The 22,698-nt window shown below is 38.1% G+C and overlaps 1 protein-coding gene across 1 annotated transcript in view; it reads right to left on the bottom strand.

Moving 5' to 3' along the window:
- Nucleotides 1-22,698, bottom strand: part of DROSHA (drosha ribonuclease III) — a 107,393-nt gene that overhangs the window by 13,724 nt on the left and 70,971 nt on the right. The window contains 7 exon segments of the mRNA XM_039842733.1: nucleotides 6,537-6,642; nucleotides 7,664-7,821; nucleotides 9,511-9,555; nucleotides 15,021-15,091; nucleotides 16,805-16,907; nucleotides 20,264-20,363; nucleotides 21,641-21,700. Of these exon segments, the coding sequence (XP_039698667.1) occupies nucleotides 6,537-6,642; nucleotides 7,664-7,821; nucleotides 9,511-9,555; nucleotides 15,021-15,091; nucleotides 16,805-16,907; nucleotides 20,264-20,363; nucleotides 21,641-21,700 (643 nt within the window).

Raw genomic sequence — 22,698 nt, 5'->3', positions numbered from 1 at the left:
TGGCTCAAAGCTAACTAATGCCTCCCAATGTGAAGTACTGTAGTTGTATCATCTTTAATTACAATAATGAATAATTGGCCACCACTCCCCAACGAATGCAACTGGAATAAGTAATCCTCCACAAATTTTAAAGTAATTTTAATCTTTAGACATTCATAAATAAGTTTTCAGTTTCTTTCCTTATACATAAAACAAAGTGCCGCTTCCCTCCAGTGGAACTTCCACTTTCCTTTCTGTACGACTTAGCTGCCTAAAAAACTCTCATTCCTTTCCTTATCAAATATGTACTGAGACCCTACCATATGCCAGGCACTATCGTGCATATAGTAATAAAAACATGTTCCCAAAGAAACAACTTCCAGGTTTGTGGGATAGGCAAACTGAAATACGTGCTAGGAAGGAAAAGAACATGAAATCTTGACTGGGGGGCCACCAGAGCAAGTTTCCCTTGCATCCAGAAGTTACGTCAGAACTGACATCTAATGAAAAGGTAGGAGATACTGGGCAAATGAGAGCAAGGGTGGAAATAGAATGGACTCCAGGCAGAAGAACAGCCTGTGCAAAGCCCGATGACAGGACAGGAGGGGGGCTTGGAGGAACAGCAGCCCAGTGCAGAGATGCAGAGTGAAAAGAAGAATATGTGCCATGAGGACAGACAGGTGGACAGGCCAGACCACCCAATGCCTGGCTTGTTCTCTAGTCACTATCCAAAGAACATCTGAAGAGCGTTAGACTGGGCTATAACCACCATTCATTCATTCAAAGCATATTTGCTGAGCACGGATATATATGCCAGGGACTCTCCGAGAACCCAGGAAATCAAGAATGAAGAAAACAGACAATAGCCCTTGCCCTGATGAGAGAAGACAGACGGTAAACGGGTAAAATATATAGCACGTGCTAAGGAGAAAAAGAAAGGATAAGATGGAGGTGAGGCGCCAGGCTGGGTGAGGGGAACTAGGTCAAAGGGAAGAGGTCACTATTTAAGGAGGGTAGGGTAAAGAAGGCCTCACTGATAAGATGACATTTGAAGAGAGACCTGAAGAAGGTGAGGGATTGGGCCATAGCATGGGTAAAGGCCCCGAGGCAAAGGGGTGCTCAGCTTCCTCAGGAATCACACAGAGGCCAATAAGAAGAGTCTAGGAGACACAGAGTCAGAGACAGCAGCAGGAAGGCAGGTCACACAGGGTCTTAGAGGTAAGTACATTGTCTTTTACCTTTGGAAAGGGAAATCTTTGGAAGGTTTTACACAGAGAAGGTCTGTAATTTGACTTCCCTTTAAAAATGATTTCTCTAGGTACTAAACACAGACTGAGGAATGGGGGCATGAACCAGTTGGGAGGCTATAGCTGTAATTTAGGGGAAAGTAGACAGGGGCCCAGACCAGGGTTATAACAGTAGAGCTGGTATAAAGTGGTCACATTTTGGGCAAACTTTTAAGGTAAAATCAACAGGATATGCTAACGGCTGAGAAGTATAGTAGCAGAGAAAGAGTTAAGGATAACGCCGAGATTTTTAGCCTGAGCAACCAGAAGAATGCAATGATCCTTATTGATATGGAGAGCATTTAGAGAAAAGGTTTTGGGATGAAAATCAGTCTTGTTTTGGACATGTTATATTTGAGAAGCCTAATAGAAATCCAACTAGGGATTCCAGTATATCTGTATATCTAGATATTCAAGTATCTCTATAGGTTATATTAGATATATGAGCCTGGAGTTAGTGGCAGAAGTAAAGGCTGAGACATAAATCAGGAAATAGCATACAGACGTATTCAAAGCCATGAGAGGAAGTCAGCAGAAAAAAGGAGAGGTCTGAGAACTGGGACACTCCAATATTGAGAGGTCGGGGAGACGAAGAGGAACAACCAAAGTGCATTAAAGATGAATGGCTACTGTGGTCACAGGAGATTTGTTGTAAAAAGACTCCACTGGCTGTAGCATGAAAAACAGACTGGAAAGGAACAAGAGTTTACACGAAAGACCAGGGTAGGTCTTTCGTGAACCCGCTGTGAACCCGCTGAACAGGCCTGGGACCTGGGCCTCTTGAAGGATTTCCGCCTGGGACAATGTCCATCATGGGAGAGTACAAAACTGCCCACGAGAAGGGCAAAGGCCAGCTTTTCAAATAGCAGCCTGCATCTCAGGGGGGAACCTGAGCATGCTGCATTGTTCTGTATAAACACGACCTTAAGATTCCTAACTTTTACATTTTCATAAATGTCACCCCTCCTAACTGGGTCTCTTGTCAATCATATCCTGTAACATATTGACAGCCCTGCAGATACTACTAAAGCGGTCCAGGGGACAGAAGTTGGTAGAAAGGATTTGGGTGATCAGGACGAGGTAGTTACAGAAGGAGTCCTATTGTCAGGATTTATGAATGGTTCTAGAATATAGGTAGGGAAGGGAGATAGAGGGAGGAATCAAAGAGGACTCCTAAGTTTCTGGCTTGCCACATTGGATGGGTGATGCTGCCATTCAATTACTCAGGGAATACTGGAAGAGAACCCAGGTAGGAGATTATGAGTTCAGTCTTAGACCCTCATACGCTGCTGGTAGGACTGCAAATTGGTACAGCCACAATGGAAAACAGTATGGAGGTTCCTCAAAAAACTAAGAATTGATCTACCGTATGATCCAGTAATCCCTCTACTGGGTATTTACCCCCAAAGACTTGAAAGCCCATATCTGAAAATATATTTGCACATCGATGTTCATAGCAGCATTATTCACAGTGGCCAGGACATGGAAGCAACCAGAGTGAGAAGCTGTGGTACATATATGCAATGGAATGTTACTCAACCATAAAAAGAGATGATATACTGCCATTTTGCAACAACATGGATGGACCTCAAGATAATCATGCTAAGCGAAACAAGCCAGACTGAGAAAGTTGAAAATCACATGACATCACTTATTTGTGGGATATAAACCTAAAAGCAACAAATGAACAAGACAAACAGAGACCCAGGGACATGGACAATGGACTAGTGGTTACCAGAGGGTAGGGGGTGGGGGAAGAAGGAAGACGTAGACAAGGGAAAGGGGTCAAATATAGGGGGGTCGGGGAAGGGTGAAGTGGGTAAAGGGGATCAAATATATGTTAGCTGAAGAAAACTGGACTCTGGATGGTAATCACATAACAGAATATATAGATGTCAAATTACAATTTACAAATTACCCGAAAATTATATAATTGTATTAACTAATGTTACCCCAATAAACTTAAAAAAAAAGGGGAGAGGACAAAATTGAGTTCAGTCTTAGACAATGTAGAGATGCTGAGAAGGCAGCTGGGACTGGAGCTCAGAAAAGTAATGGTACCAGGAAGGTCCATTTGGAAGTCATTTGCCTATTGTGTGAAACTGGTAACATACATAGGAATGACTGCCACGGAAAGGCTCTAGTAAGAAAAGAAAATGGCCGAGGAGTGAGCTTTTTAGACACCGGAATATTAATTGGCTGTATAGAAGAGATGGGCTTGCAAAGGAAGCTAAGAAAGAGCAGTTAAAGAGGGGAGAAGGAAACCAATGCGAGACTGTTCAGAGGAGGGAGGGCGCAACATGTCGATGCTGATGAGAGCTAAGACTTTCTAAAATATGTATTTAACTGACGACAGATCGCCCTTGTTTTGCCAGCAGATCAGTTTGCCCAATTAATTTCTACCAAAGCTTTCTGTGAATACAGTTAATAAAATCATCATATCCTAATTTTATCATTTAACATCTCTCTAACAAGCTATTCGAAATTGTCTATTTTTAAGACAGCAAGGCTGATAAACACATTTTGGATAAAACTACAGTTATGGCACTGAAGTGATTTTGAAGAGAACACAGAACTGGAGTCCCTATCACAGCCCTGGTTTTACCTTTATCTAGACCTTGGACAGGACTTCCCGAGTTTTGGTTTTATTATCTGGGGTGGGGAGATGTACGTAGTGACTAAGATGGGAAGCAATGAACTTATCTATAACATCCCATCTTCACAAAATCCTAGAGTTCACAATTAATTTTGTGGGAACACAGGGTTAAATGTGTGTATTTAAGTCACACATTTCCAACAGTGGCCTCTATATGGCAATAAAATGAATTACTACACCTCAAGCCGTCTGGTTTCATTTGGGCACTTCTCAGACCAAGCACATACTCAGACAGCTATGAAGTCTATTCCCTAATAAATACTGAACGATCATTTATTGATTCCCTAATGTAGAGCAAAATACCAGACAGTTTATTTCTGGTATATGCTTATATGTTCTTAAGAATTACATGTTACCTAAAGAGGAAAACACTTTTTTGTCCATCCAAAAGCAGCTAACTTTAAATATTAATTACTCTGTTAATCTTAACTTCAATTTAGAATAAGAGTACAGCTGATTTCCCATAATGCTACACAGGGCACAACAGGAGCACAAGATTCATCGAGCGAGTGAATGCAAGGACCATATTTTGTTGGGCTTAGAAATTCTGCTGAAAAATTACGTCTAAACATAGCCAAGTCACCATATTCTCCCTAATTCTAATATTTGTTTCTCATATAAACTATTTCCAGGGTTCACAGTTGCAGAGATAAGATCCAATTCTATTCAAAGCAAAACATGCATAAAATTTGTACAGATGCAAAGTATTAAAAACTTATTATTTGCTTCAAGCATAATAAAGAAGAAAGTGTGCACTAACAAAATATCTTATAATGTACTACTACAGTGGTCCTCCCGTGTCTACGGGGATACTTTCCAAGATCCCCAGTGGATCCCTCAAACCATGGATAGTACCGCACTACACACGCGCGCGCACGCACACACACACACACACACACACACAAAAACACACACACATTTTTTCCTATACATACATACCTATGGTAAAATTTAATTGATAATTAGGCACAATAAGAGGTTAATAATAATATCTAATAATAAAATAAAAGTTATAGACTATAATAAAAGTTATATAAATGTGGTTTCCCTCTCATATTATCTATTGTTCTCACCTTTTCACTTAAAGGAAGCATTTTATGGCTTCCTCTGGCATATCTGAATTGCTAGTATCACAACTCTTGAGCTCTAGGGACATCATAAAGTAAAATAAGGGTAACTTGAACACAAGCACTGCAATACCATGGCAGTCAATCTACTAAGTGACTAACAGGCCAGCAGCATATGCACTGTGGACATGCTGGACAAAGAGATGACTCACATCTGGATGAGATGAAGTGAAACAGCACAAGATTTTGTCATGCTACTCAAAACCGTGCACCATTTAAAACTTATTTTAATTCTGAAATTTTCCATTTAATATTTTCGGACTGAGGTTGACCTCAGGTAACTTAAACCGCAGAATGCAAAATCACAGAATGGTGGGACTTCGGTACTTTTCTTTGCCCAATAAAGCATTTGTTTTCTCAATGCCCAGTTCTAGAGGGAGTTCTTAAAGGTTATTCCCTGTGCCTCAAGAGATCATGACTGGCTTCCAGATATGTTTTGTTCACCATTCCAGTTATATTATTGATCAGTTTCACAGAATAAAAACAGTACACAGCAAATAAAAAGCTCAAAAAAGTTTTAAAAATGGGAAAAAAGTGAGAGCAATGGGGGCTGTTTTACTTTGTCCATAAATCAAACCTTGTTTCTTTAAGTCCCTTTCAACTCTCACATAGTCTAGCTAAACTACTGAGTTCCTACTGCCTCTCTAGCTTCTAATTTTTCATGCTGTGCTCTTATTCCGGCAGTTTCGATGTGCAGAATACCTTCGCATAGAAATCCCTTCCCTCTAACTCCCAGAGGCCAAATCCTATCTATCTTTAAAGGCTCAAAACATCATCACATCCATGAAGCTTTCTTGGAACTCCACACGAAAAGAAATCTTATCTTTTCAGCACAATGAGCCGTTATCTATCCCTCTTTATATTTTAACATGGTTCTCCCTTGTATTTAGTTATATTACTGACATACTTTTTACAGTGTACACGTATGTACATACACACACACACTGTAGGTAGGTAAGTAGGTAGGCAGGCAGGAGGACAGGCAGACAGACAGAGAGAAGTTGTAGTTATTTACTTACATTTTTAACTTCTAATAGTTTTTTTTCCCCCGTAAAATTTGTCTCTCTTCATTCCAACAAAATTACTAATTATATTGTTATAATAAAGATTTTTACAAAAATTTTGTCCTATTGACAGAAACGCCAAATCAGACCATCTTTCTTAAATTCTTAGACAATTTTGCTTTAAATTCTATATGGAGAAACTTCTAATAGTTTTTAAACTCCTTAGATGTCAACTACTATTTGAAGCCTAGCCCAATTTTGCACAGAATAGATAATCATTAAATGAAAAAGTATAAAATGAGTTCTTATCATATATTGCTTTGTATATACTATACATAATGAAATGAATAAAACCCTATGATATGGATGCTAAAATCGCCAAGAATTAAGTCATAAATTTCATAAAGAGATATTTCGTTCTTCTAATCTTCACTCTCTATTATACAGTAATCTTATTGGAGGGAATGATTTAACACAAACTCACAGTTAAGTGTCCTTCATGATGATCTGGGAAATGAATGAATAAGTACTCTGTGGCTACCAGTTGCATTATGGAGTCACCTAGGAATTCCATCCTCTGGTTGTGGCCTCTGAAAAATGAAACATCAATGTAAAGAGGTCAATTTACAGATTAAAAAAAAAAAAAAAAAGAATTTTTTAAAGGTATGATTTTAAAAGGCAATATGTTCATCTTGCTTTAAAGCACAAAACGTTTAAATAAGATTCCCTAAGGCCCCTCAATTGAAAAGAGATGAGTCAATATAAGTTGAATTTCAAAAAATAGTAAAAATGAGTATTATCTAAGGATTAAACAACTGCTAAAATAAAGACTGGAAAACAGTGCCTGATGAGAAGCTGAGGAGTATCAATTGAAAGATATAGTACAGACGACATCTTGCATCTGTAACAACAATCTTGCATAGACAATCTCATTACAGACAAAACAAAGCAAAAAGGTTTAAACTTCCTCTTTGCTCGATCTTTACCTCTGTATAGAAATATATACTCCATTATTCAAATCTGGAATCCAGGTTAAGAACAAGGCTCTTTAAAGAAAGTTGTTAAATATTTGATTTGGGGGAGGGGGAGCCAAAAACTAAATAAAAAACAACATGCAAAAGAATAACATTTTGGTTATTTTCTTATCGTATTAGCTCATCTTCAAATCATTCATCCAGAGCAGGGGCTGGAAGGTTAAATTCAGCCCATGGCCTGTTTTTATAAACACAGTTTAACTGGGACCCAGCCATGTTCATTTATATTTTTCCTATGGCTGCTTTTATGCTACTATGGCAGAACTGAATCATAACAAAGAGACCACATGGCCTATAAAGCCTAAAATATTTAATATCTGTCCCTTTACAGAAAAAAGTTTTATTTCCTTCACACTTCTCTTATACTTTATAAAGAAATTAGAGGCACAACAATGAGACCAAAAATATTAGTTTGGAGCATATCTCCTGGTCCACACCAGTGTCTGGCTACTCATCCATCTCATGATTTCCTAGAAATATGTTTGAAATCCCAATTCCTTTGAAGGGCACGCAGCAAAGGTATGGGACTGCCTGTCTAAATAGTCACAATGGGACTGCATGAGTAAGTCTAACTCACAGGGTCAGATGGTTAAATCCCACAGTTCTCAACGTGAATGCTCTTGCCAGAAGTCGAACATGAGTAAAAATTACTCCGATTGCTTCTTCAAACTCCGTAAGTTTCTGTAGAACTGGAGAAGTCTCAATAAGTTGTCTATCAGTATTTGGCTCTTGTAGCTATAGGAAAAAAATAAATAAATAAAAATCACGTGCAGTTTTGGGTAACAAGAGTAATTATCAATTCTAAGATAGTGTTTTGTAAATTCCTTCTCCAATGGGTAGAAATTTCTGAAATGCAAATAAAACATCCCTTTCTCATCCCTTAGAAGGGCAAACAAACCTAATATTTAAAAAGGATTCAAATAATATTTTCCAATCTTCTATCAAATTTCAAGGCCAAGTACTGTACACAGATTGTTCTAATCCCAAGTATTATACTAACTCTCCAAGGAAGAGGCAAGCTGAAAAACTGCTGGTAGAGGAATGTATATATCTATCTAGTAACGCAGTGGTTTTCAAACTTTAGCATTCATCGGAACCCTTGCAGAGCTTGTTACCTGTGCACAGCCAGGCCTTACACCAGGGTTTCTGAATCAGCATGTCTGGAGTAAGGACTGTGAACTAGCCTTTCTGGATAAGCTACCAGGTGATGGGCATGCGGCTGTCTGGGGACTGCCACTTGAGAACCACTGCATTAGTGTAACTTGACCACTATGTGTCTTCCAGGGACCAATCTATTTTAGCAAATGAGCATCATTAAAACTGGATTCAGGTTATAGTGAGATTATTATACCACTAGGTAGGTGCTCCACATAACAATGAGACTTTAACAACTAGCAGAGAACAAATATGAAAAGTGTAATTATTTTTATTTTTTTTCCCCTCATTAATCCCCACCCCCTCCCCCAACTTCCACCCCTGACCTATGGATGTTGCCATTTCCCCTTAAGAATTGGATCTCTGAAGGCAGAGCATCTCCTCCCACATGCTCAGGGTGCACCCAGGGCCTGGCACACCCGGGGTATGGTCCATGGCTCCACCTGGGGCACGAACCCAGGACCTTCTGCACGTAAAACAGACATGCTAACCACTACACCATGGAGCCACCCAAAAAGTGTAATTAAGATGAACATTTTCAACAACTTTGCGCGATTTCATATTAATAATATATCTATAAGGTACTTTGAATTAATGCCATTTATTACTGTAAAGCCTCTCATAAGAGGTCAGTCACTAGTGATTATTATTATATAAATACATGTAAATGTATATCTACAAAGTAAACAATAGTAAAAGTTTTTAAACCAACTAGGGGAAAAGATGTCATATGTAGATCTTTTAAATTCCGAAATCCTGAGTAAAAAGTTATCACACTAAACTAAAATTTTAATTTATAATATGTTTTATGCAATCTGAAGCAAAGCCATCAATTTCTAAGATCCAAATTAGGTTACAATTTATCAATGTTAATTTAGTATTTGTTCTACTTTGTAATAAGCCCACACTTGTTCCATATTATTTTCTCTATAACAGCAGGTACATAGATATATGCCGAGTCAACACAAGCTTTGAATATCCCATTTTAGGAGACGAGGAGGGACCAAACCACAGCCACACACATAGGTCTTCCTGCCTTGTAAGGGAAGACATGTCTCAGGGCTTCCCTAACCCATCCCAGACCACAAAAATGCAACGTATAAGATCATCGTACTATCTGTTCCAAAGTTTTCCAGTTCTGACACCTAGCTTAAAGTCAAAGTCAGTGAAGGGAGACTAAGAACAAAAGCAGGAGCAGGTAAAAAGGCAAACTAAAGTCACATGAACACCCAGTTATAACGCTGGCTGCAGATCAGAGGTCACACTTACCTGGAGAGGGTGGAGAGGATAATTGAGCCATACTTCTCGCAGGTCCTGGAAAATGGAGTGATGTCTTTAATGCTCAAGGGAGCCACTTAACACATTCTAGAGTACTAAATAAAATGCCATTATGTGAAATGCTGAACTATTTCAGATGCTGACTCCACTTATTGCAAATTCAATAGTGCTAGCAAACTAATTTTTTTTAAGTGTACTCACCACTCAAACTGCCTATAGTGACTGCAATTAGCCTATTAAGCTGGGGAGGAAAAGAACCACCCCCAGCCCCAGGAGTCAAAGACACCTTTTAAAACTAAGTTACAGATTTGCTTAATCTAATATGAAAGATTAAGCTCCCGTTTTAATCATATTTTTTAGTTTCCCATTCCCTAGAAATGTGCATCAGCTGTGCCTTTTGTAATTAAAACTCATCTCAAATGTCCTTTATTTTAGGTACTCATTCATTACCATATGAGCTGTTTTAAGATGAAGTGGAAAACATCTCATATCTAGTTCCTAAACTCTTAGATCTATAAGACAGACCACCCTTTTACTGTGGGTCACTACAAATGTTTACTTGAAATATGGGAATAAGTGAATTTTATGAAGAAGCCCAGTACATCATTTTATCCACTGAGTTAAATCTAGAGGCAATTATAATTAGAACCTTCTCAGTTCTAAGAGAAAGTTCTAAGTTTCAGAGTCTCTTTGTGGCCTTGATGTTTTTAAAAAGAAGGGAAAATATTTTTCTAATTTGGGGTGGGGAGAAGTATAGAAAAAATTATTACCACTTGTGACACAGATGATGACAAAGTGAAATAAAATACCTGATATTTTTGTAAAACTTGCATCTTATTAATAAAATACACTTAGGGTTTTGGGGTTTTTTTTGCCAATATTTTTAAAAATGTTTAAATATCAAACTGTTCTTTTAAGGCATTTAAAGGACTTCTATTAACCAGTTCAGTAACTTTTCCCTTAAATTCTCTGTGGCATGAATTACACTGAATGTCACTCCCTTCTTGCAACTTTCTCCAGTTCTCTCAATGCTTTTTTAACTCCTCCTACACCCAAATGAACATTTACCAGACTTCAGCCTCTCACCTGACCTACTCTTACCTGCTCCTCGGGAGAGCTCCCCCATTCCCACTACTTTAACTATGACCTCAGTTTAGATGACGCCTTCAGCTCTGCTGTAGTTTTGACCTCTCATCTAAGCTACAAGTTCATAACTCTATGTGCCTTAATGAGTATCTTTTACCTCACACCCGAATAATAACTTTTCATCTTTCACCTTAAACTAAGGAGTATGGTGTTAGGCGGGCTCAGGAGTCAGGCAGCCTGGGTTTAATCCTGCTTCCATGCTGGCAAGTTACATAACCTCACTCAGCCTCCATTTCCTTGAGCATTAAGATAAAGATAACTATGCTACCTACTGCAAAGTGTTCTCTGATGCCTCAACGAGCAATGCATTCAAAGCCCGAAACCCAGTGTTGGTACATAGAAAATGCTACTATCAATAATGATGATATTAACAGTAATGATAAACAGCTATCTCTTCTAACCAACTCCAATCTCCAAAGCTCAAAATTCTTAGGGACTTCTTGATTCATCTTTTTCCTTGCCCCTGTGTTTTACATTAAAAAATGCTGCGATTTCTCCTTTGATGTCTGTTCCCACCCATCTTGGTGTTAACAGCATTAATAATGCCTCACAACTCGACTATTTCAACTGCCTCCATTTCCTTTAATCTACCCTGTATACAAAGGTAAGGTTCTGCGGCACTTTGGTGTCCAAGAAAAATTCCTGGAAAAGATCTAGACTGGAATTCCAGTTCTACCTTTTACTGGCTTAAGCACCTTAGGCAAAGCCTCTACCTTCAGTTTGCTCTTCTGGAAAATGATCATTGACTATTGGGACATTTGCTCGTACATCAAGTTTGTACTGAATACCTGTTATGTATGAGCTTACTAAGATGAATAAGACACTATCTCTGTCCTCAAAGAAGCCTAGTGGAGAAGAATAAGTAAAAGGTAAGTAAGTATAATTTAATAAACTCTGATAAGTTCTATAATAACAATATATACTAAGTGCCAGGGAAATGGTGCCTGGGGGTGTCAGATAAAGCTTCAAAGAGAACGTGACTCTTCAGATCCATCCAGAAGAACATGAGGAATTAAGTAAGTCAGCAGAGGGAGAGAATTTCAAAAAGGGCACCATAAATACACAAATAGTATGTCTTGAAGTACACAGGCACAAAAGGGTAACCTCTAACAGGCAGAGCGCAGAGGATGGAGTGCAGTGAAAATACTCTGTATGATACTACGACGAGGCGTACATGTTATTATACATTTGTCCAAACCCACAAATGTGGAAGACCAAAAGTCAACCCTAGAGTAAACTCCAGACTTTATGTGATTATATGTGTCACTGTTCATTGATTGTAACAAATGTACAGCGCCGGTCGGGGCTGTTGATAAAATGAGGAAGGCTAGGCACATGTGGGGAATTTTGGTACTTTCCTCTCAATTTTACTTTGAATATAAAAGTATTCTTTAAAAAAAATAAAAATTAAAAAAGATAATTTCTAGAATGGCACGAAGAGGGAGTAAAAAGAAGGGAAACTGAAAAAAATAGGAATCAGATTATGAAAACTATTAAATGCAACGTTGTATAGTACAGACTTTGGCTGTCACTAAAGAAATTTTAAAAATTTCACAGATTTTAAACCAGAAAGACCATAATTAAATCTGTACATTAAAAAGAAGACAACAGTAAATATAGCATGAATGATAGACTGGAGTGGTGGGGAATGACAACCAGTTAAATATTTCAAGTGAGTGACAAGGACAAACATTATATAGCAGTAGGATGGCCAAGAGTGAACTAATTTGACAGAAGTTTGCAACTGAATGGCTGCAGGAAGAAAAAAGCTTAAGGATAAAGAAGATCCTAAGGTTTCTGGTTACATCATAAAAAGAAAGAAGTATGTTTGGGGGCTAAAGTGATGAGTTCAAATACTAAACCTGTTTGTCTATGAAACAGCCAAAGAATCTGCCCAGCAGCAATCTGAAAAGACATTTTTTCCAATTTCTAGACACTGGGACCGACGTCTGAAGATCCCCCTCCCTTCTCCCCAAAAGAGATAGAGGGAGTGGGAAAATAGAAAAGATTAGACAGAAATCACTCCCTTGTTTCTAAAAGAGCCGTCGGGATGATCAAATTCCAACAATGGCTCTGAATGTACTGGGTAAACTGTGAAAGGTTACATGAATCCAAACACAGAGAACCAATAAAAACTGTCTGGGGCTGAAAGACTAAAAATCAGTTCAGGTTGAGAAAGATAAACAGTCTTAGGGACTTCTTGATTCATCTTTCCTTGATTCCTCCCAGGGCTGGAAGGAGGACACCAAAAGAGCCAGCTGGAAAGCTGAGAGAGAACTGTTTCCTTCAAGGTCTGGCAGCAGCCGTAAAACATCAGACGACCTGTCTTTCAGGGACTTCTGCTTTCCTGCCAGTGGTGTCCTCTGACTTGCTTTGTCCTAACCCCCTGAATAAAGATTACTGGGACACTCAGCTGCTAAACTGCCCTTGGCTTCTGACAGCACCCAATCTCAAATTAATCCCTTGCTTATTCTAATCCAGCGCCAGTCAAGGCAGCCAACCAAGAACTTGATGCCTGCTTCCCTGGCCCTCCTCAGCATCAGTGAGGACCAGCCTAGGCCTCAGAAAGGACGCCCGCCTCCCTCTTGCAGTGCCCTCCCTCACTGCATGGAGTCAATAATTCTGACTTTGCCGGCCTACAGGTTTACCCCTGGCTGTCTTTGGCTGATTAGACTTTCACAATACCATTACTCAAAAAAAAGTACAAAGGTTCACCAACATCTCACATACTACAACTAATAGATGTAAACCAATATGCAGATGTCAAATGAGTTAGAATGGCCGGGTGTGTGCACTTGAACATGCTGAAGTGGAAAGACCTTATTATTACTAAGCCTCGTTCCAATTCATAAAGGCATAATAAGACGACTTCCGAATCTCAGCCATGCCATCTGTAAGATAATGTTCAGACTCTGCTTTTTCATTTAGTCATTTATTCATTTCATTCCTTTAACAAATATTTATTAAATACTGCACATGCAGCATTGTGCTCAGTACTGGAAATTGAAGATAAGCTTGCTAAGTAGACAAGTGGGAGAGAAGCAGTTTAAAGAGAGAAAAGAATCTAAACAAAAACAGATGCAATTAAGAACACAAGGTGTATAAAGCTGCATAGAATTCTGGAAAAGAGGAATGGAGTGGATGGGGAATGCAGATAAGAAGGGAGAAAGAGGAAGGGAGTGAGTGGGGGTTGAGGACAAGTTCAAGGAGTGAGGGGGCACGCAAAAGCAAGACTGGAGGTGGGATACAAAGTAAAGAGGTTGCTGAAATAGCCAACGAAAAACAAAAGCCACAACAACGATATTTTAAGATCTAAGAAAAGGACTTAAAATACATGCCATCTGCTACAGATATAAGTCAAGATGCACACTTGTTTATAGGTATAGGACAAAATGGGGAACATGGAACATCTGTAGATAATTTTCCCTTCAGAAAGAAATTCAGAAATATAAAATCGTCACATATCTCTAAAAAACAGATTTAAAAAAAATCAAACCCTCAGATATGAATATTGTCTAGGTCCCATTTTTCAAAGCTATTGATTCTTTTTTTAAACTATCCTAAGTAATATAGTAATAACATCTGACAGCCACTTAAGCTGAAGGTTGCACAAAAGCTTAAAACACGGGCTTCCTATGTTCTTTATTGCTCCATGAGGGCTATTTCATTCAATTATAATGACATTTCAATTTGGAATACAGAGCTGCCTCTCCCTTTAAATGTTAAATTGACTTGTTTTGGTACAAAAAGCATCCAGTATATGCTCTATTACATGTAGGATTAAAAAGGTAGCTCTAGCAATTTTCATAGCTTAATACTTTAGTAACAACAGAAACTATTTCAGAATCTATCATTTTTTCTTAAACTATAATTTGCTTTTAAAAAAAAGTACTTCCATACTCTTTATTCATAGCCCTATCACAAACTCCCTATGAACTGCCTTTCGAAAATAAATATACATTTATCTAGTCCACATAATTTACATAAAAACAAATCATAATCAGAAAAGCCAAAAGGCTAGAACTTCAACTGAGCCTGCATGGGGTAGGTACCCAACGATTATTACAAAAGAAAATCATAATTAACTTCAAGATACTTCAAAATAAAGCAAAGTCCTTCTATATTTGTACTTGTATTTCAGTTACAAGTGACCCTGAAGAAAGACAAGGTTTTAGGTAGAAGACAATCTCCTAGTGTCCATGTCCACAGACCTCTCCCCTCTGCAAAGAGTCGAATGAGCTATTTTTGATGTACTTGTTCCTCCTAGACTCTCTTTAAAGCACAAAGACTAATTAATATAACATCTTCTGTAATGATATGTAACTGAGAAAAATCAAATGAGTCGAGATAAATACCGGATCATTAAAGAGTAAGCGTCCAAATAACTGCTTGGCTTCCTCCAGGCTTCCCTCCAAGTAAACAGCTCCTAGATAAAAGGGTGAGAATGCCCAAAGGAAGCTTGCATTAATATTCAGAGAAAATTACATATCTCTATAAAAAGCAAAAAGGCAAGCCAGAATTCACTCACGGAAATAAGCGACAAGATCAGAAGCAATTGTTTTAAAGGTAGCATTTTTCCTCTTTTAGCTATGCTTTATATTATAAATGAGACTGAAATACAAAATTCAATTTACTAAAGTCTAAATCTAATACTGTAAGTAAAAGAGGCCAAATATGAACTATCATGAAAGATATGGGTATGAACCTTACCATGCACAAATGACTTTATAAAAACGTTGTTTTGTTTTCTGTATTTAGAGTTTATGTTTCAGACCATAAATAAAACCTGGGTTCAGATCACAAAAGGCTTCCACAAATAAAAATCAGGACAGTCTTTACCTTTCATTTTGAAATAATTAATTTAAAAACTTTTGAGATAATTAAGCACTATATGCATTTACCATTAATCACAACCCGTTAAGTACTGTAGTAACATTTTAATTGCATATCAAATAACTCTGGAGTAGGGCGGTCATATATTCATGAAATCATATTTTCATATCTGTCTTCAGAAAGACTATTTTCCATGTAAAATATTAAGACACTTAGTCACCAGGGCTTTTGATGGCTAAATACATTTATTATTTATCAATAGTTATGGCAATAATAATAATAACAACAATAATAATGATAGTACTAATAGCAGTTATTTTGGGGGCCGTTTATGCTCTCGGCACCATGTGAACCATTTTCACATTCTTATCTTCACCTTCATGGGTGCCTCAGTAAGAGGATGTTAGAAAAGGTTTATAGGATTTGGGCTCATTGTAGGTGATTTGGGGGAAGAGTTGAAGAAAATGAAACTTCGCTCTGGATTGGATGCCGCCAGGATTGGATATTAAGATCCTTATGACAACTCTGTGAAGTAATACTATCTCCATGTCATAGATGGGAAACTGAGGCTCCCAGAAATTCAATAACTAGACGCAGAGCTGATAAATGATGCAAGAGGGAATTCGAGCATATCTGCCTGGCTCTGGAACCAACTGTAACACTAAGTGTCAAAAATATTATGTGTACAGAGCACAGTAATTCCATGTGACAAACGCTCTGAAAATAAGACGTATTCGTGCAAAAGAGACAAAGCTGTGAAAAGACTGGATAATTATTAAACATTTTCTTGCTACCATCATCAGCATAAAACTATAATGGGAAGCTTTTATATTCATTTGCAAAAAAAGAGGGCAAAATTGATAAGGAAGTACAAAGGCCTTTGAAAAATAAAATGTACTCAATCATTCACCTAAAAAAAAAAATCAAGGAAGTGTCAATCCACTGTAACATTCCATTGTAAAGCATGCTGGCAATCACAAGCTAATTAACTCTTCATAATTTTCCTATACCAATAGCTAACTGTATTCTGGTTACAGTAAAAAAAAAGAAATTGAGGAAGTAAAGCACCTGAGTAGGGAAGTAAAGTGTCTGTATCACTCTTGCTTCAAGAGAATAAATAATAGCTATACAGACTCAAGCCCCAGAATTTTAAAAAACACAGTATTTTCAAGGAGGTAGGTATTACTCTAGGGACTTCACATGCTTTGGGAACAAGTCATTATGTCCCAAGTCTCCACACTGAATTTTATGTGCTCTCCAGACATTTTAGACATGTAAAAAACTAAATTATAAAAAGAAAAATTACCTATTAATGCTTCAAAACAATTAGCCATTGCATGTCGAAGGTCTGATTCTCTACAAAGATCGGGTCCATGGGCATAAAGCATAAATCGATCCAGTTCAAGTTTCTACAAAATTCAAAATGACAAAAAGAAAAAATTTGGCAAAATCATAGCTGTGATAACTCAACATCTCCTAGGGGTAAAGGATTATGGCTACAAATAACAGGCCTATGTCAGTATATTAAGAAAGTTTAGTCTACCATTCATCAGGAGTCTTTACATATGACAAAGCTTAGCTTTTCCCCAAGCAGACTTCTATGAACTCTAGTCCAAGTTCGGACAAAGCAATAGCCCAAGCTGGAATAAAACTTTGCTAAAAGATCAGGGGCCCTTGAGTTTATGCAATATGTCTAAGGAAACACAAACCCAGCCCAAAGTTAACCTTTTTGATTCCAGTTTTATGTGGTACTGATGATGCTGGTACCATACAAAACAGATTTTTATGTGGTAAATGGGGACCCTTCAAAATGTCTCATATCTCTAAATCTTTTTTTCTATTTGGTAAGGATTTTGGAGTCCCTATATATTTGTACTTGCGTCTCCTTTATGAGGGCTCCAGACTCATCCTTCTGAAGGCTCAGTTAGATCTCAGCAATGGGCTAGGTTTATTTTAAGGGCTCTGTTTGTAATGAATTATGTTTCCTTTTCAATTTGGCCTCAGACAAGTTTAGAGCCAAATTTGTGGCCTAGCTCTAGAAAATGTATAGGACTTAAGAATACGTCTGTGTTGATTAACTTTACCTCCAGCTTCATTTTACTCTCCTCCTACACATATTTTCTCTTTATCTTGAGTTCTGTCCCTATTTATTTCTTAATCTATCATATTTCAAATAATTCAATTCCTCTTAGAGCTAGACACAGAATGAATTTTTTAAATAAAATTCCTGAGATTGAATAAATAGAAATCATAATTCTTTCCATAAAAAAGAGAAAGAACACTGCATAAGCATGTACTAAATCTGCTTCCATACCATGTAATTCAATCCAATAAACACTTACTAAGCAATAACATTCCATGTAATATGGAATAAGACACAAGTCAATGAACAACCGAGGACAATATAAGTCTCATAAGTCCTCAGATAAAAGATACTCAATTTTGTTTATCTCAGTCTGTATGTTAAAAATATCTATATCCATTTATATTAGAAAAAGACAAAGACAATAAAAATAAGACATACATGCTATCAGTATTTTGTGTTGCTAGGAATTCATGCATATAAAATATACTCGAATGAGAGTTTTGACTACCACAAATGCAACAGCAGAAACACCTCTTAAAAAATTGATCCCCAAGCGTAAGAGTTTATACTAGAAAATGCAAATTTCATCTGTTTCATAATTTCACTGGGAAAATTCAATTGTTTGCTATCTCTGGAGTCCTGCTTAAGAGTAGTCCGCAAGCCATAATTTATAATATAAACAACTATTGTGGAATGCTATGAATTTTCCAACTTCTCATAATCCCAGCTCTATATATTTTTTCATGTAAGCATTAGTGGAACTTTTAAAAAAGAGAGTGATGTTCAACTGTGCATGTGTTAAAACATTCATTTGCTAAAGAAGTGACCTAGAACTTTCACTAAATTCTCAAAAGGGTCTTCTTATCTAGTCTCCTCCTCCTAAATGGTCAAGAGCCATGGTCTAGACAGAAGAAAGGCAAGAGTACCACTGCCTTCTGCTAGAACAGATGGGTGTTGAGTGCGCTGGGAATGTCCCGGCTTGGGGCAAAGGAAGATCATATCGAAATCCCTAAAGGGAGAAACTGGCCACCCGCCTCACATAACTCATGGCTTTGTAGAACATCCAGTGTGTTACATAATAGCTTCCATTTTCATGCTATAGCAATTTCCCACGCTTTGTAAATATCCTCCCTAAAATTGTTTGCAAAATAATTATGCAATTCCATTATATCTGAAACTATAAAGAAAACAGTGGGGAGGGGGTTGACTATTTATTAACATGTATTTCCAGTGGACATTCATGTGGAATATCAGGAAGCAACTTGACAATTTAATCAACTAAACACTGAAGAAGGCTAACATAAAGTTGTAGAATTTTATTCACTGTGAGGCTGCTAAAACCATTATTTCCATTCTCAAATGCCACCAAAACTGGGTCAAAGTCTATCACTGCAACTCTGATGATGCTGCAGCTACATAAAACAGTGGACGTTTGCTAACACAAAACCATGAGATAAAATTAACCACATTTTGAATGTAATTATTGCCTTGGCAAGATCATATTAAGAAGTCAGTCATAAAACTAGAATGGGTTTTACCTAGTCATTTCTAGCAAACTCTAACATTTATATCAAAATGAAGAAAACAATAAAAATCACTTAAGGCAAAAATCAAAGAAAACTTACAAAAACTTTTCTAATGGATCATCAACATTCGGGGATTTAAGAGCCACAGTTTCCCCCTGCTACGGAATAAACCCACAGGTCTATAAAATGTAATGATTTCTAATGAGAATAGTAGTAGCAGCAATAAAAACAATTAACTCCTACTAATTCATTTACATGTTTGGGTGATTACCATGATGAACAGGCACTGTGCCAAGCCCTGTATAAATTGAATCATTAAAACTCAAATAATACTGTCATTAGTTCTCACAACCACTGTGTATGGCAGGTGCTAATGTCACCTCCATTTTACAGATGGGAAAGCAAAGGCTTGGAGAAGTGAACAACAGTTTTCCCATGGCCCCACCATTTGAAAGTGGAGGGGTGTGGGCTGGAATCCTGATGGCCAACGTGAGCACCTAGCGTCTGTCTGTTATGATTTACTGCAATAAGATACCACATAGAGGTAGGAATATCAAATGAGATAACGTAAGTAAAACACCTACCATGAATCTAAATCAAGAAAAGGTCCTGTTAGCCACCTAGCTAAGTCAATGTGGCTCTCTGGACCGCCTAAACCTTAAATCTTAATGAGATTTATGACTTGGGGGAATTCTCAAAAATCCATAAAGAATCCCCTGTGGGTAAAATGGCCCGGGGTATCCTATTCAAAGGTGTAATTCTACTCGTTAAAGTAAATTAAAAACAAATGTAATACAGAAATATTACATATAGGGGAAATATAAAAATTTCATTTCTTTTGCTCTGTTCTCATGTTCCTTTTACTCAAATGTTAACTCTGTTCATGCGCATCTGTCAATTTTTTCCCTTTCTGTTATCGTTGCCTCACTGTGGAGTTCATTAGCCACTGGTGATACTCACACAGGTAACTGAACTAATAAGGCTGAATCCTTAAAATCCAAACAAATGAACAAAAAAAAAAATCCTTCCTGGTCTATAAAATATTAAACTCTAAATACATGCTAAAGAGTTACTTATTCAAATGCAAAATTATGCATGGACTGAAGGAGAGAATGTCAGAGTTCTCTACAAGCGCTTCGGATGTTTGATATACCTTTGCCAGCATGGCAAGGTGTTGATTCTGAACGATGGCAGTCCGATAGGTCGCTAATCCTCCTTCTTCCAGACTAGGAAACAAATAGTACAAATGGACACTACAAAAAAAAGCACATATATTAATATGCATCGCAACTTTCTGTCCATGGCTCTATGTTACAAAAACAGGCTGGGCACCAAATATCTGCGCAACAGACAGTAGCTGAATTGAGGAAACTAAAGCGTTTGACTAAAAGTCTCTGAAAGTTAAATGGAAAGCACAGTATTATCTGAATGTGCTAAAACCATAACAGCACCACTCACTCAACTTTTCACATTTATTTCTGTTACAAGGTTTCTCTGAAATCTTATATGACAACAAAGACCCGAAAATCTGTCACACATTGCTAAGAGCAAATCTACCTGATACTCACAAACTGGGCCTGGAAACAAATACTTTTGCTTGGGTTGTTACGAGTGGCCCCTGAAGAGAAGTCTGGGAAGCCCCAAGCAGGGCAGCAGTGGGAACATATTCTTCACAAGTACAGACAAGGACAGGAACAGAACTGAAAGTGGCACGTGTGGGTGGTTATGCTGAAAGAACGAGCCTAAAGGGGCTGATTAGGAAAGTGCAGGAACTGGGAAGAAGGCCACATGGAACACCGGTTTGGACCACAGCAGCAACTGATGTCCCCTAAATCTCACACCGATTTTTAAGATCCACCAGGCTTATGTCTGGCGCGAGTTGGCTTAGAGAGCAGCCCCTTTGGCTCATTACGTCCTTCTTGGGAAAAGATATAACCCAAAGAGAATAAAAACAACTCAAGATAGTTCCAAGAAAGGCATGTGCTATCTCCCTTTAAAAGAGAAATTATGTGAGTATAAAAAAAAAAAAACGCATTTTCCTCCAAATTAAAGACCCTAAGACACTGCTAGGGAGAAAACACACACCCACACACACACACACACAAATCTCAACATTAAAATTACTTGTAAGCTTTTCTTCCCTTGAGATCAGAAAGAGTGAGAAAGGGATCAAAGACAAATCCTAGAAAATGAAATGACATTTTAAAATATCATCCCTTTACAAATTGAATATAAGCTCTGAAGCATCTAGACCAAGGCAAGCTGATCTCTTGTGGCTCTAGCAACTTGAACATAAACTTGACAGGACAGAGACACCAGCCTTTCATCTTGTAATCTTGCTCATTACAGCATCAGTGAGTGCAAGTTATCAGGGCAAGAAGTACAGAAATGTGGCTATTTTAAGCTCCACGGCAGAGACAAAATCCAAGATGTTTCGATGCCTTATTTGGCTAATTATAAAGAAGGCAATGTATTAAGTATGTTGCCTACAAAATGTAATTATTGCGCAGCAGTGGAAAAGTCTCCTTACCTGGTCAGAAATTCAACAACGGCATCACCCAGGAACTCCAAACGTTCATTGTGATTAATCCTATAGGAAAATTTAAAAGATCACTTAAAATAGCACACAGTTACATTCTCTACTTCTCTCCTTAAAGAAAGGACACCCGAGGGTTAGCCCTTTTAGGAATCAAAACACCTTGCCTTACTTCTTAACTAAGAGCACTGACCGCCATCTGACAGAGGTGCAGGGCCGCCTATTGGGAAAGGGAGGGGTGTCCCCTCATACCAGGTGGTTCAGGCTTTCCAACCTAGGGCTGCCTTCCCTTGGGGATCAGATTTAAAGCAAGGAGACGGCATCCTATTGTGAATCTCTCTACACTGCTGTCAGGTAGACACAAGAAAGGAGAATGTTTTCTAGTGAGGGTTAGAATTGAACACTGAAAAATCAGTCTGGGTACAATGTTCTAAGGACACCTTCCCATTGCCCAAACTCAGTCAGCCTAGCATCTAAAGTCTTTCAAAAGAGGCCTACACTACCGTTTCAGTTCCACTTACGTGTTGGGCTCCTGCTTCAAAACTGCCTGGTACCCCCTAAAAAGGGAATCCCCCAAAACACTCGGTACCTCTGTTCAGGCCAGCTCTCTGCCACCCTAGAGTTTCCCACTCTGTCACGTGTACAGAGCCACACAGAAAACCTACTAATCCCTCAAGGTCGAGAAATGTCAACTTTTCTAAGACTCTATGATAGTTGGGATCTGGAAGGCAAGCAAAACAAAAGAATAAAAGTCAACACCTAGATTCTGGCGTAAGTAGCTGGGTAAAAAGTTGTGCCATTCATGGCAAGGAGAAGACCAAAAGTGAAACAGGCCTGAGGAGAAGCAATGCATTTTTAGGGATTTTAACTCGAAATGTCTATACAACATCCAAATGAAGAGATATACTGACCTACTGTTCATGGGCAAGGACAAAGTTGGTAATAAATCTTTAGGGGGGGGGTCAACGTTCACATAGGATTTCAGGCAGTGGAACTGGATGGCACTACTGAGGGAGAGAATTCAGCTAAAGAAAAGGAGTGTGAGAACGGAG

This window comes from Pteropus medius, unplaced genomic scaffold, assembly GCF_902729225.1.
Source record: "Pteropus medius unplaced genomic scaffold, Ma_sr-lr_union100, whole genome shotgun sequence".
Lineage (NCBI taxonomy): Eukaryota > Metazoa > Chordata > Mammalia > Chiroptera > Pteropodidae > Pteropus > Pteropus medius.
The sequence above is the reverse complement of the archived record's forward strand: the minus strand, read 5'-3'. Positions and strand labels throughout refer to the sequence as shown.